We start from the raw sequence: 16,975 nt of genomic DNA on the forward strand, positions 1-16,975 counted from the left end.
ATTGTACACCTCTGAATCCATCTAAATGAATGTTTAATACAATTCTTGACCATAATTCTACTTTTTAGCCTGCTGCTTTGAATAATTCTAGCACAAATTACATCACTGTCTCACTACACACTACTCTTTTGAGCATATAATTTACTGAGCAACGGTTGAACCAGATGATCTTTCAAGGTCCCTTCCAACCTGGGTTGGCATCCCTCCAAGTCTTTTCCAATTTTATGTTCTACATAGTTGAGGAAAAATTTTTGGTCGTTTGCTTCCCAACTACTTTCCATTACAGAATGAACACTGGATGAAGAACCAGCATCACCCTCAGGCAGATGGTACAGCTGAAGGGTGATTTGTGTATGCCTGTATGCTAAATTTATGTCTACTAAACTTAAGAAAGCTATTCTTAAAATAAACTGTGATATCTAAAACCAAAAATAAAGCAGAACACAAATTATTCTATAACTTTCATAAAAATTCTCGACCTAGCTCTTGTTGTTCTCCTTTTAGATGAGTTTAACAAATTTCAGCTGCCAAAAATCTTACCAGATAGTATTTTAGACAACTTCAGATATTCCCAGACAGTGAACAGTCAAGATTTCTTTAGGAATCTGTCATTAATGCAGGTGAAGAAACATAATGACTAGAGGTTGAAACCTTTTGTTTATTTAAGCTTTTAATTTGCACTGCACTCAAAAAAAGCATACCGTGCCTAAATGCTTTGAATGCTTTGTGAAAATACTTTTCTTGCTTCTAGCAAGAGAATATTCTTTTAACAGTTCTGTTCTCTTCCAAGTCATTGATCCAGTCCTAGAAAACTGTTCTTGCTATTACTACCCTGCTCCACAAAGAGTGACATGACGCAGAGATTTAAGAAAACAAACACAGCAGGGGCTGATATCGTATTATCCATGAAAAGCATTTACTAGTTATTTCATCCAGCCAGAAGTTTATGTTACAGCTTCCCTTCCAGCTGAGCATGTCCTCTCAAGACACATCTGAGGAGACAATATGGAAGGCCAATTAGATGCCTAGAGCAATTTTCCAACAGCTACCTAGATTTAGGGGATAAAATTGCATTAGAAATTTCAGTGCATGATACATACATTCCACAATATTATAAAGCTACTTCAGACCCACCCCCTAAGATTTCACCTAAAGGAAGTTTTCTTCAAAGCACTTATGTTAGAGAATTTGAGCTGTTGTAAGGTTTTAACTCCATCATTCCCTGAGGCTACCAAAAGTTACTCTATGCTGCTGAGCACTAATGAACACAGCAAAAGAGCAGCTGACAGGGTGTGCCAGACTTTCTCTATGAAGTTGTTCCAGCTAAACAGTTACTAGAGATTGTTTTAACTTGGACGAATAGATAGGCTCCTCCTTGATTCAAGGCCAACAAAACTTTGCATAGTTTACATTCTCTCAGCTTCCCCACCCTTCATATGTTGTTTTTTCCTTCTTGTTAGGATATGCATAATCAGACTACAAAAACCAAATTACGTAAAAATGTAAGTAGGCTGGAGGAAAAACATTGCCTCCTGTAAATGGAGAACAATTGTTTGCAATAGCATATATAGAGGCATACATGAGACCACAAGCTTGTTTTTATTGCTACAGTCTGAAATGCTCAAATATTACGTCAGTGAGGGAGAATTGGACAAAATTAGTTCAAAATTCCTTCCTTACTGAATTTTATAGGTGGCAAGCTATCTGACTGGTATCTGAGCTCCTGTGACAGCAGTTTGTATAAACTGGGGGATACAAACTAATCACAGGAGAAGATAAGGGACAAGTTCTAATCTTCTATATTTAGCTTGCTTTAAAAAGATTATTTATAGATTAAATTCCCAAACAGAAAATATTTAGAGATTGGTACTGCATAATTTATCTTTTTCTTTGTCAGGGCAACGATAAAACCTACCTAATGATAGAGAAGCTTGAGGTAATATTCTAAACAGCTTACCAATTCCTTTGTTAAGTGCTTCTTAGGTACTGCTCTGCATTGGAAATTATTTGATAGTACAGTCTTCAAATGTCAGAAGTATGAAGAAAACTTTCAGGATTTGGCTCCTACAGCTTGGAGAACTATAAAAGGATAAGTTTTTAATCTGATGTTTATCTACTAGAAGAGTCTGCAATACACCAACCACTCGTCAGGCAGAAGGAGAACTTCTGGGTTTCTTCACAAGCTGATATAACTACTAAGAGCAGAGCTAAACAACAACTGACAAATGCTTTCGGAAGTGTAATAGCAAGGGAACAATCCAGATGTTTTCTACCCAGCATGATTCAAGTTCAACAACTTGTAATGCTGTGAGTCAGTGAATTAAAAATACCACTCTCTGGCACCATGAAAACAAAGGAAAGAGCTGAATAACACACACACAACTGCACACCTTGAGATTGCAATTTAGGAAATATTAGATCAAATTGTGTGTTGGGAGGATGCACAGGAGCACACATACCATCTTTCTCCACTTTAACAAGAAAAGAAAAAAAAAAACCACTAATCTTTGACTAGATGCTTTCAAATACACAATTCTGTAGCTTTCCTGTAACAAGATTACCTCCTACACAAAATTCTGGTACTAGTTACATTAAGTTGAAGAGTATTATTCTGAATGCAATCAATAAATGTAGCCTACCTGTCAAAAAAGTTCCTGATTTCCCATTTGATTTTAAATAAAAACAAAAAGATCAATAATGAAGAACAGAAGGTTCATATGGCTCCCATCCAAAAGCCACCAGCTTTTCAACTTTATCGATGACCGTGACATTTGTTAAAGACCTTCTCATGACTTCATGTTTTAAAATTCCTCCTATAAAATGATATTTGGCATTTATGATCATGAAGAGCTAGTGATATTTGGACTTCTAAAACTCATTTTGGGAGCCATGGAGCTAAAGTATCAGAAATGGCTAACAAAACCAATACATGTTCTGACAAAGAAGGGAAAAGGTTTGGTTAAGAGATGTATTCAGTATTATAACCACTTATAAGTAGATTTAGGCAATTTTTATTTTAACAGTTTAACATGAACATTGCACTCAAAACAAACATAGCAAACTCACTGTGCTGTGATACAAGAGGGAAGCTGGTTTTGAGATTTTTATTATTATTTTCTGTGCTGCCAGCCTTCCAAGCCACAACATGAGATATGCCTGAGCTAGTTACAATCAACCAGCATTACTGGAAACAACTGCTTCCATATTTTCTAAAAGCCCTGAGGCTAGCAGCTAAAAGTAGATGGAAACATCACACCTATGTATACACTTCATATATTTCTATTTAGACACACAGTTACAATACACAAATAAAACCTTGTTAAGCAATTATTTTTAAAAAATATATATATCAGTGCTCTCCTTTACCCAACTTCATGGTCAGTTCAGAGCAGTGAATATAGATCATCAAGCACATAACAAGAGGGGCTAGACTTTAATTTCCTCTACAGGTACCTGAATGATTAAACTTTCATCTTAAAGAAACCATTAACAAGATGACACATTGTTGGTTACAAACTTTACCCTTGAAAGAAGTGGAAGGAAGAGAGACATATTAAAAAGTGGATGTGCATTTTCATCACAAAACACAGAACAGAACTTATGTTGTTATTGTTGTTTAAAACAAAACACAAAAAGTCCAGCTAACACCTGAACCCAGAGCCACACACATGTACGGTTAGAGGCTCCTGGTAGAGAAGACAAGGTCTGAAACATCTCTTGGACTTAATTTTTTTCTTTCTCTAAGAACAAAAAACATTAAGGTCATAATGGATCTTAGTTCACTCCACAGAAAGGCTAACAATAATATTATGCCTCTGCATATGTAAACTTCTATTTTTTTATATATTTTTTTTAATATAATAAAAATTAACTTCAAAAGTTTTAACCAAAAACTTTTTGTTATTTTTTGGTAGCTATTTCAAAAGGAGACATAGAAGCAGAGTAAACATCAGAGAATTCCTCTAAACTCTTATGATGGTTAATCAAGGTTAAAATAAACTCTAGTAAACACAAAGTAGGGCTGCTGAAGATACCTATTTGCTTTAATTCTATCACTTTTAGAAAGGATTTTAACTCCACTGTCTTCTGAAGCAATATTGATATGGGGAAAATGTGCCCCTCCATGAAAAGCATAATCATTCTTGCTTATTTGATGATGTAAACATGTTTTACAATTGAGAATTTATGTTATGCAGAAATTGCCTTTATAATAATCCCTAGAGTCAGCAAGCATGGGTTTTTTTTTTAAGAGCATTTAATGATTTTTTTTTTATTTGATATCATCACTGAAAATAACTTGGTTAAGCAACAAACATGAGCACCAGCCTAAAACAAGCTCAGTGGTAAAGAAAATAATCTGCCAAGAAGACATTATGTCACTCAGAAGTAGAAGAGATAAGCATTGGAATGATCAAATACATTTTTTCTAAATTAATGGAACATAACACAGAAGAATGTGGAACGGGCATAGTCCACCCTTCAAACACTGCAAGTCTCAAGGCAAAAATGTACATGTTTGTCATGGTTTAACACTGAGCCAACAACAAAAAAAAGGAATTAAACCAGGAAAATATTAAAAAGGACACAGTTTCTGACCCTTTTTAATGTTTGCCGCAGTCTCCTGACTCACTCTAAGGAATTCTCACACATGCCATTATATTTCACTGTAGAGATTAATGTATTTCAGCTTGCTTCCTGGAAAGCTTCTTCAGGGAGTGCATTATTTACTCAAATGGGGAAACCTGATTTTTGAAGACTGAACCATGGCTAGAAGTGTCGTCCCGAAAGCAGGGTCCATTACCCCCTGTGCAAGAGGCCAATCCACACACAAGAGTCGAGGTGTTTGCTTTAATACCCAGTTCTGCACAAAAAAGGGAGGAGGGAGGTATTCCACAAAACATGGTCAGCTTCCTGAAATGCAAGTGCTACTTTTATACTCAAAAATGTCAGAAAGAATTTTATCTCTAACATTACTAGCACATACAATTAGTCAACTAATCCCTCACTTCTATTTCAAGTGGTAATTCTCGAAAATTTCCCTACACATGCTCAAAGAGCGAGGGGCTTGTTGATATTAGGGGTTCCTCTACTCTGTGGGTGTGTATTTTAGTATGCTCATTGCTCGTTAATACATTCGTATGGTGATTTGAATTACTCAGTGTTCATGAAGTGCTCAAGGCAGTAACCAAGATAAGCTTTGGGGAGTGCTGCTTTCCATCCCTTTAATCTGTCTAGCAGGTGTCCTGCAGACCTGTCTCAAGGCCTGGCTGTTGACTACTTGGGGCATGTTTTTCTCTAATTGGAATCTGGTTTTGTCTAATTCTTACTGTCTCACTGTTACCTAGGCCCTGTTTTTATTCTGCATGTCCCTCATGTTCTCTTTTATGTGATTTCCCCCCGCCCCTCAATTTTTATTTATTTCTATTAACAATTGACATCAGAAGGACTAAAACTGAATATTCAAATGTCATGTACAAGCTCCAATTATCAACCAAGTATTATACAGATGGTGTGCTGTACACACCCAGAAAATTGTTTCCCAGATTTTCTAATCTGAAAATACAAACAAGAAAAAAATGGAAATGCAGAAACAAGAGAAAGCCAATATAAAATGGTATATACAACACTTCTGTATATTTACTCTGATGGTAAAACAATTACTGCAAGAAGACCCAATAAAAAGAAAATAATTTAGTATGATTAACTTTTACATAGGCGCATGTCAGCAGACTTAATTCTAAGCATATCAAAAGGTATCCAAGAGTAGAATAGGGGAAAAAAAACAATCAGTAGCTTATTCATCTTAAAATAATAATTTAATTCATTTTTCCCCTCTCTACTGAAGCTACTATAAAAATAAATCTATGTATAATGTACTTTAAAAAAAAAAAAAATCTAGAAGTAAACCCATGTTATCTCTCAGAGCATCTTCAACTACTTTTGTGTGGAAAACACAGAATATTACAACAATTTAACTGCATCCACACCAGCAAATTGCATCATTTTGACTTAGTAATAACTACTGCAAAATTTGCACAAAATCTGTGTAGGTTAGATCCCCGAGTAACTGGAAGCAAAAGCAGCCACTAACTTTGCACAGTGAGAAGGTTTTGAAAGGATTAGTAGTCAATTGAAGCGAGTCTCCAATGTCTCTGTACTTTTACATTAAAAAAAGATCTGACAATATGATTTGGAGATAGCAAAGAACACTATTAAAGTTGTAACCACAGGGGATAAAAAGTTTCACTCCCACTTTTAAAAAGCTTTAGTTTTACAGTCAAATCCCAAACTTTTCAGCAGGACTAAAAAGAGCGGTGCAGCTAAGCCAAGAATCCAGATTTAGAAGGAACCATCTGATTCATTTTGTTCACTGAAACAGTAATAGATTTTGTCCTGAAAGGTGAGTGTCACAGACACATGTAAAATCTGGAACATTTTGAATGCACTATAACAAGTTAAAAGCCTTTTTTAAATATCAGAAGCGATTTCAAAGTATGATGATAGAGTGTAAAAGGAAATAACATACAGAGAACTGTACAAATACAAGCAAGAGAGTTTGCCCATGTCCTGTATTTCTGAAATGACCTTTTAAGTATTGTATACCTAATTCAGAGTCTAAATAAGGCTAAGAACTATTTTAAAGAATTATGTTTCAATTATATAAGACAATGGTGACAAGATCATAACTTAGATCTGATCCAGTAGCTGTCAGTAGATCTGCCAGTGTGGAGGAGGTGATAAATATCCACTTTCAGTTCTGAATTTCTTGTCTTTATTTTGTGTTAAAGCCTCTTCTACATTAAAAAAAAAAAAATAAAAAAAAAAAATCCCAGTTTTCATCTTCTCTGTTCTGCCTACAGCCACCCCACCTCTGTGTGTCCCATCTGTCTACTCCTTTCTTGCTGTTCTTCAGCTAAAGAACTCCCAAAAGATCCCTCTTGGCTCTGATTGCCAGTCTAGCTTGGCCAGCCCCATCACTACAGTAGGCTAGAAGATTGCAGATAACCCAGCTGCTCAGTTTTCACCAGTCTGGCAAGCAGTCTTGTTACAGCTTTCATACTTTAACCCACCCCCAGTTTCAGATGACAGGCTTTAGGTATACCTTTTCAGAGAATTAATGAGTGTATCCTTCTAACCAATTCAGTACTTAGTATTGTTGAATAAAAACAAATCCAGCACATACTTCAAACACAAAGTTTAAGGAAGACTCTTCCTTACTGTCCAATTATGTTCTGTTTAATATTCGATTCTGTTAATGCTTCATTATCCCATCTCTTTAAGGCTTGAGGGTACTCTCCTTACTCAGCATCTCTATTATCGATGCTTACAAAAATGCAGACAGACACAGTCTCAAACACAAACTGAGAAGTAAATAAAAGAAGCTATCATAATGGCTGATGTTTAATTTTCTATATCCTATCTCGAATGAAACCACAATTAGGCGGGATATTTTACGACCTCAACTATTTATAAGTCCCTTAACAAGACAGTTTCTGTGTTCTTTCAACTGGCAAATTCAGTTCTAAACAGTAAATGAACAAATTCCTTTTAGCAAAGGCCAAACTGAATTGGTGCAGGAACACTACGATCACAAAGATATTCCAGCCAACACATTTACCTAATACATACCAAAACTGAGAGAAACAGGACAAGAGTCTATTGTGGTTGACAGCTGACAACTAAACACCACCAGGCCGCTCTCCCTCACTCCTCCCTCTCTGGTGGGATTGTTGCAAACTATCAATTGAACTAACTACAATTAGGGGGAAAAAATCACACTTGAGGGAAAAAAAAAAAAAAAATCACAAAAAAACCATAAGGGACACACAAAATAAAAACAGGGCCTAGATAACAGTGAAACAGTAAGAATTAGACAAAACCAGATTCCAATTAGAGAAAAACGCCCCAAGTAGTCAACAGCCAGGCCTTGAGACAGGTCTGCAGGACACCTGCTAGACAGATTAAAGGGATGGAAAGTAGCACTCCCCACAGCTTATCTTGGTTACTGCCTTGAGCACTGGGGAAAAAGATACTGAGTAATTGAAATCACTGTATTAATATATAAATGAGCCATTAGCATACCAAAATACCCACCCACAGGCTAGAGGGGCTCCACTATCAACAAGCCCCCCAACATTTGAGCAAGTGTAGTGAAATTTTTGAGCATTGACACTTTAAATGGAAGCTTCCTCTGCAACCCCAGAGGACTGAAACATGCGATCCTGACATCCCAAAAGAGTATCCCAACTACAAGTCTAGGGAACAGCCTAGGTGAATCAGTTTTTAAACTCTTCCTTGAAGCTTCCTTGAAGTACACTTCCTTCAAGTATATAGGGAGAATGACTAGCAGAATACTCAGTTGGAAATGAGAAATCTTCTGTTTTGTCTCACTGTCCTCTGCAGCTTATATTTTAACATAACCATTTATACACATATACAAATAACATTTAATTCAATAACATTCAATAAATGCACATTTTGTCTGCAGGTATGCAATGTCTTATACAAGTGCTACAGTCACTCATTTTAGAATTCTATGTTTCAAAACTTTTAATATAGTTTTTAGTGGGAAAAAAAAAGTGTTAATTTAGTAAAAAAAATTACTGCAACCTTCTGAAACACAAGGTACTTCTTCCTCTGACCACTAGTTGCACTTCCAGTAAGATGCACATATTCAAAGAGAGCAACTGATATGCCTAAAAACCTAAGCAACTACACCACCCTGGGATACCAAATACATTCACACACATTCAGTTGACAGACAGAAACAACAAGTGATTTCTGTCTTTCTACAGAGCTACTTGGAGGAAGGATTGGAAACCTAAAACCACACTGAATACCACCGCCAGGCAACTAAACTCCACTCTAAGTTTGAAGACAGATACAAAATACAGGCAAATCAGGTTCACAGAGTGCCTTCCAACTGCCTTGAGATGTAACCTTAGTGTAAACTTCACTATAATAACAAGACAGCATTCAAAGTATAAAAACCCCCCAGTCAAAAACCTACAATACCATAGATAACCACAAGTTATCTAAACAACAGGTTTCACTTATATACTTAAAATCATATCAATCAGACTTTTACTTTTAAAGTATCACACAGCTACTGCCTACCCTGTTCCTGAAATCCAGACTCTCACCAGTGCTGGTCTGACCTTGGAGAAACTCAATTAATTTCATCTGAACACATTAGCAACAAATAATTTCTCCCTGTTCCCCACAATCTCTCACAAAATGTGGTTTTATACATCCTTTTCTCCTTCAATCCAAGTATTTCCATCTTCATCTTTTAAAGCCTGGTGATTGACACATTGCACCACTGTTCTATTCAATGAACTGAAAATATTCTGGCTGAAAGTTGCGTATCTAAGTATCCAATCAGCTGATAACATACAGAAGCAAATATGAAATGGAAAACGTATTTGCTTCCAATGAAAGAATTCAGGGCATTCAAGTGAAATACAATATAAAGTTAAAAAGAAAGATCTTAACCTTCATAAGCAAAGGCTGTTACCAATATTCAATCTGCTCATACCCTGCAGCTATACTGTGAGAAAAAGCCTATTTTTTAAAAAAACAATGAAACCACCTCTTCAATTTTTTTATATGGTATAAATATTAATAGGCTTGAGTGCGTGGTTTCTCCAGATTAAAGACATAAGCACCATAATTCTCTGGCTAAATTATTAAAATTCGAGTCACCCAGTTCCTTATGGCTACAGATAACTTCTATTCAATTAATCCATGATAAAACTAAACAGATAACTAGATGTCAAATCATTAATCTTACCTGACAGGCAGATGTATGTTAAATATTCACCCTGACCCCCAGTAGCTAGGAAAGGAATCTTTTTTTTTGTTCTTCTTTTCACTTGGACAGCTCCCAGCATCCTTTCATCGTGTGGGGCAAAAATTTCTTTGCTGATCGCAGATTTGGCATTCATTGTAGATCACAGATACAGCAGGCTGCTGCTCTCTAAAAATGAAATAATAAAAAAAATATTAGAAACTCCTAAGTTATGTGAAAGTCCAGTTACCTAACATGGGCATTATCAGCTCTGACCTTCAAATAGTTTTCAATGATTCAAAGAATTTAGAAGATAACTTCATGCACTTAGAGGCAGAATTTTCCAACTATCTAAGAGTCTTCAGTGAAGCTGTTCACCACGCTTCTTAAATTCTCTTCAACTAGTTAAGTGTATTTTGGGCTGCAGCTGTCCACACTAGCACTTCAGTATGATGCACAGCCATCCCAGAGGGACATCCTGTAACTTTGTGCTGCATAAAAGTTTCATTAATTCTGGTAACTAGGGGAGACTCATCTGTCTGACACAGGGAAAGCCCTGCAAGGGCATATGGAAGTGAGTTCTTCATTGTCCACTCTGAGCTTGGTAACTGACAACAGTTGTGTTGGCAGACAAGTCATGCTCATAGAAGATACAGAAAGCTTCAGACTTGGTAAAACTGCTCCTTCAGGAGCGCTGCTCTTGGTGACAGCACTTGATTAAGCAGCTCCTGAAACCCTTGCAGCTTTAGTGCCTCATTCCCTCGATTCCTCTGTAATTGACAATTGGGCAACTGCACAGTAAATAGTGTCAGATAAACCACTGGGGTTAAGACAAGGCCACACCTCTTCTTTTCTGCTAAGTAATTCTGACCTAGGTCAGCTCCTCAATGTGTTTCATCCGAAAACAACATAGTCAACTCAAGAGACATTTGGAAAGAAAAAAGAATGTAGAGAACAGGGAGGGAGACGGAGGGAAGCTGCTTATTCAGGCGTGCCAAGGAAAAGAAAGGTCTGACCACAGTTAACAGAGGAGCCTCACTAAAGGAGAGAACTCAGTTACAGAGGGGATATTAACAGGCTCTTTATGTAGATGTCATCACAGATATAATTCCAATTGTGCTCTGAAACCTGTTAATGAGTATATAGATCCTACTGATAGAGACTGCCAAATGCCCCTTTCTTATAATTGCTCAAATACAACAATGTTCTAATACACATACATAAAATTCCATTAAATTTGGTATTAAGACTTTCAAGCCCACAGATCTTTTGTCAACCTTAGCTTTCTTAGTATGAGTAAGACCAATTACTGAAGCCAAAAATTCTGCCTGTGGGGTATTTTGATATTTGCCACAATTTACTATTAGAAAACAGATAAATTCCAGTCAAATTAGCTTATGAAGCCAAGAGAGTAATGGATTAATTATTTTTTGTGTGCATACTACCAGCAAAGAATTTTTCTTAACACTTCCAGTCTCAGCATTTGGTTGGCACTTATTTATCGTATGAGGGGAGAAACAAAGGGAGAAAAAGGAAAAAAAAAAAAAAAAGAAAAAAAAAAGAGGTAGGGGAAAAAAGGAAGGGGAGGGGAAGAAGGAGGGGGAGGAGAATGGGAAGGGGTAGGGAGAGGGGGAGAAAAAAAAAGAAGAAAAAATAATAAGAAAAAAAGCACAACAATGAAAAAGAACCCCCTGTATTCATGGAGAGAGAGCACAAGAGAGCACAACTTAGTCCGAAGCAAGTTCACCATCTATTTGTTTTGGGATGCAAATAGAATTCTCTGACAAAATCATCTGTAACAGAATACCTCAGCTAAACAGTACAGAGGTACGCAAATTCTGACTAGCTCCTGCATTAAATATTTCAGAAGCACCTTTACAAAAATCAATTGCATTTAAACAATGAGCATCTCAAAAGAAAAACCCACACCAATTTCAAAATAAGAGAATGCTCAGCTCTTGAAAAGATGGTGTTTCGTAATTCCTGCCATATAAGTTAACTACCCTTTAACAATAAATGCATCAATATGAAAAAGAATCAAAATAAATGTACCTGCTATTTACTTAGAAAAGGTTGTTTTCATGTTCATGTTTATTATATCACAATTTTCTCATTTTCTGTGTTATGAAATTATTTGCAGTATGTCCTATACCAGCATGTAAGCTGTTGGCACATCATGACTAGTGGGGGTGGGGAGGAGGAGCAGGTTGATTTTTGAGGGGTTTTTTGGTTGTTGGTTTGGGGTCTTTTTTTCCAAATTCAAGGCCACTGTCAGTGACTATGGGTTTACTCACACTGACCTCCCTCTGACTGACATAAGGACCAACAATCTCTGTAAAAATAACTTCAGTCTCAGATCTTCACATGCTTAAAGAATTTTACTGGAGAAACACACAAATGCTGTCAGAAAAAAATATACTTGAGTTATATCCAACTGAAAAAGTGTTCTCCAGTTTGCAACTACCTGATGCTGTTGATTCGGCAGCTGAACGGTTAAATAGGTGTTCTCAGGTGTTTTTCGGTGTATAGCTGCATTTGATAAGACTCCGCTGAACAGGAGGCAAGCCAAATAGAGAGATACTACCCAAATCCTATTTAAAAGGTTTCCCAAATCATTTTGCTTCTTAGGTACACTGCAACTTACAGCATGTAACTAGAATGACAGCCACATATGCAACAAACCAAAAAAAAAAAAGCAAAACATAGATGTAATTAACATATCTAAGTATCTACACATCTGAATCTCCTAATCATAGAATTCATGCAATAATGCAAGTACTTTTATACATAAACACCATACAAGTCCAACTTTATTTAAAGCCTAGCTCAATATAACATCCCAAGACAGACTAAATCTCTGTTTCAGTGGAGACACAGAACACATGACAAAACAATTAAATATTGCATTTACTGCTACATGCTATTATTTGCTTTGCAATTAAGTTGGTTTTATTCATCCAGCAGAAATTGTATACAGACACAGTAGACACCAAATGTGGTAACCGGAACCTCTGACTAAAGCATGCACTCATTGCCTAGGAGGTTGTAATCCTTCTGTTCCCAGTACTTGTTTTACAACAGCCTCAGATACCAGAATTAAGTTATTAATCTAACGTAGTGTGCTTCATATGATTGCTGAAATTAATGTGAAAACTGACTAGTACAAACCACAAAAGCCTATTTACTTAGAAAAGGAAAAAAACAAATTTTGTCTGTGTGCAAAGAAATTTCTGAGCTGTCAGTATAGTTTGGATGAAGTTATTTCTCAGAGGTCAGAAAAAAATCAGGACATGCAAAACTTCATGTAGTACATGCAGATTTCTTTCCACAGGAATGTTTGCGCTTGGCATGTGTTCCAGGAAAAATTCAAACCTCCAGCAGTTTCCATTCATGGCCCATGTAGACTCACACACTTCGGAACACAAACATCCACCTCTATGCTCAAATATAAAATGCCTTAAATGTAGAAACTTTTACTGGAGGATGTTTGAGCACTCTGAGAGAGTATGTTACTGTTCATAATGTTTATCCCTCTGTGGCAAGAGAGATTTAAATGTTTCACTAAACATTAAGAGCCTTGAAAGAATGCCCACATTTCCTGCCTTGCACACATGGTTTCTTCCATATACCTAATTCTGCTCAAACTATTATAATGATACTTTCAAATGAAAGAAGAAATTTCCATTTTCCTCCCATTTTTTTTACTCCAGTCATGACAATGGTACAGAAGAGGACGCCAGCATTTACACTGTATCCCTAGTGCTCCACAGAAACACCCAAGAGGGAAAATTCGTGTGTAGATTTGAGCCAGTGTCTGCAATGCACTGCTCATTTGAACCTCCTCAGATCTTTCTCTGCTGCAATTCTTCTCTGTGGTATTTCTATCACTAAAAACTCCTCCAAAGAACAGATGACCAGTCCTCCATATGTGTGTGTGAGAGGACAAAGAATAAAGATTTTTGTTTTGTTTTGTTTTTTTAAAAAGAGAGAGACAGAAAAGATCCCACAGATCCTACATTTTCAGTAACAAAAATTGTACTGTTTTCTGGTAAGCCAAAGTTAAACGCCCTTTTCAGGCAGACAGACAGCAAGTGCCTAACTTCTTTTTATATCCAGATGTGTTACAGGACCATGTAAGTAAGTGGGAAAAAAGATTAACAGTATCTTTGTTGAGGTATCGGTACACAGAAGGAATTGGGGAAACTAAGTCCTCAGCATGCAGAGTTTAAGTATTAACAAATTAGCAAGCAGAAAAGAAATAAGAAGAAAGAGAAGACAGAGCAAGTACTGTCGGTTTTTTGTTTGTTGGGTTTTTTTTAGAAAAAAGGGGGAAAAAAAGAAAAAAAAAATTCAGTATGTTAAGGCTCTCTGTTTTCAAATATTTTTAGTTTAATCACAAACAGGGATGGACTCACAGGACAGGCTAACCACTGAAATGTTGCCTGCAGTGTGAAATCATCTGAGCAACCAGCTACTGGCAGGCCGCATTGGTAGCTCTAGCAAGCACTTAAAATACCATTTTAATGAAGCTACCATCCTGATAGAAATCATGTACTTTAGGAAACCACTGCAAGATATCATTATTAAAAGCACAGGTTCTGCTGTTGTGGTAACTGTCTGGTATTTACTTGCTGGAAGTGTTGAGACTACATATCTGATCATTACCATTCGCCAAAATTCTATATTTGTTGTCATCTCAAATGAATAGCTAGTACAACTCTGGAGAAGCACAAAACCATTGTCTAACCAAGGCAAACATATTTATGTAAAAAAGCGCAAATATTAGAACATACAATTTCAGGATTCAGTTTGTAATAGATTTATTAAGCTTAACTCTACCCCAAAAGCATAGCAACAAGTTTAAGTAGCTATGCAAATAAGGATTAGACCAGCGGATCAACCTTACTCAAAACAGTTGAAGCAAAATCTTCAAAAGGCTTGGACATAACAAGAAGACTGGAATACCTCTGACATCATTCTGTTTGCAAAATTTAGCTTCACTTCAGATACTTTTTTTTTAGTTGGTACAACACTGGCAGCCACTCTTACAGGCCAGAAAAAATGTCTTACATTCTACTAGCATAAGTTCACAACATTTCTAAGTATTTATGAGGGGGGGAAGAAAAATATCTCTCTCCAGACTTATTTGTAGAGGCAGTTCCCAAGGCACTTTTCCAAATAAGCTTTCAGTGATGACTGGCTCATTTCAATAATACATTAATTCTAAAATATAAAAGTTATTACAATGCAAATGTATTTGTGGTCACTTTAAATAAAATAAGAAATATGGTTTTGCTTATATATATAATTACAAAGCAAGCTGTCAGCCCAACCAAGATGAACTGGATATAAGCAGACTTCACAGTGTAGTGGCTCCTAAATCAAAGACTAAAGAGTCTTTTTTGTGATAAAGTGACTTTTTGTCTTTCTTTTAAATGGAGCCCACAGAGCCTTGGCATTGCAATCCACCAGACCCAAGACCAATGTTTGGCAGAATGTACCGTAACTTAGAAATCTCAATCTTCTTAACATTATTTTTAACCAAACTATGGTTTCGTTACAGGGATTTAACAGTGTTCTGGCATTTGTTTACTGATACCTTAATGCAGCACATCTGAATGATGTATCAGTCTCTCAGACACTTTTAGAATAAACAAAAAGGAATGGGAAAGGATATACTAGGATATACCACACTTTCTGACCTGCGAACATGACATTTTTAATAAAGGAAGAGTGCTGCTGGAGTAGTCTTCTTGAAAAGAGAACATTTTGAACCTCACAGAGATACACAGAGAAACACAGAGAAACTCAGGAACTGACAGATGTTATAACAAAGCCCCGGAGAGACCACATTTGCATTTGTGGAAAGTTGTACTTATTACTTCAGAACACTGGGACACTCACAGTAGTAAGAACTACTACTTCCACATAGCAACACTGATAATCATAGTATTAAGAGGTCAGCTTAATTCTTATAAACTTGTAGGTTTTTTTAGATGTTAAGACCAGTTATTACATCCTTTGACTTTTATTTGCAGGCTGAACTACCACAGTTCACTCTGTCTGTCACTCTTCACAGATTTCTTGTTATTCCAGACAACCCACCTCTCTAGACTCTCTCCCATTGCCTTTTATCTTATTTGAAACACAGTCCTCAAATCCAGACTCACAGCTTTATTTATGGCACCAGAGTCAACTGGAAGAACTACTTGGTCAGTCACTGGAACAGGTTCCCCAGGGAAGTAGTTATGGCCCTAAGCCTGTCAGAGTTCAAGGAGTGTTTGGACAATGTCCTTAGTCATATGGTTTAGGTTTAAGTAGTCCTGCAAGAAGCAGGGACTTGGACTTGATCCTTGTGGGTCTCTTTCAGCTCCAGATATTCTATGATACTTTACAGACCTAACAGTGAACACTCCTGCTGATAGAGCTACTGCCATATATGGATCTTTTCCAATTTGCCAGGAAAATAAAAGAGCTTCAGTTCTACATTACCATGTTCTTCAAACTTTTTCTGAAAAGTAGAAAAGAAAAAAAAAGGGGAAAAAAATAGAAAAAAAGAAAAATAGAAAAAAAAAAAAGAAAAAAAAAAGAGACATTTGACATCTGAGAAACTGATTATTCCCACTTAACAGAGGATTTTTGTACTTCAGGTTATTTCTCCAATACTGTGAGATTATTTTAATTGCAATCCTGTCTTTCAACACTTGCAGGTCTCTAGACTGACACGTATCAAAAGTCAAGATAGGATGTACATTCCATGTGCTATCACTTTAGTTAGCTAAACTTGTTTGAGACTTAACACTCCCTCCCTCCCTCCCTCCACTCCTTCATTTAGAACTAAAAAGATGCAACTCCTCTGAATACAGATATACAATAATTTTTGTGTTCCTACATCTTGCCCTACTTCCATGTAACCTAATTGCCATAGTTCACTCATGACTAATTCACATGAGATAGTATCAAAGGCACTATTAAAGCTGAGATACATCTGCCCGTTCAACTTATTCATATGGCCTAATACTTTACTACAAAAACAAATCAATGTGCTTGATTCATTATTTTTTTCCTCTCTGTTTTTATATTGTTTGTTCAATATTTTGGCAAAGAAAAATAATTTTTAAATGAAATTAAAGAACCTTGGTGAGAAGAAGCAGCCCACATTCCCCAGGGAAAGAGGAAATGGTT

General features: G+C 36.4%; 1 protein-coding gene across 2 annotated transcripts in view; it reads right to left on the reverse strand.

Annotated features, from left to right (window-relative positions):
* Window positions 1–16,975, reverse strand: part of STXBP6 (syntaxin binding protein 6) — a 110,562-nt gene that overhangs the window by 65,450 nt on the left and 28,137 nt on the right. For both annotated transcript variants that reach the window (XM_051621267.1, XM_051621266.1), the window contains exon 2: window positions 9,794–9,979. In XM_051621267.1, coding sequence (XP_051477227.1) covers window positions 9,794–9,947 — 154 coding nt within the window. In that variant the 5' untranslated portion in view covers window positions 9,948–9,979. The remainder of the gene's footprint in view (window positions 1–9,793; window positions 9,980–16,975) is intronic.

This window comes from Apus apus, chromosome 5, assembly GCF_020740795.1.
Source record: "Apus apus isolate bApuApu2 chromosome 5, bApuApu2.pri.cur, whole genome shotgun sequence".
NCBI lineage: Eukaryota > Metazoa > Chordata > Aves > Apodiformes > Apodidae > Apus > Apus apus.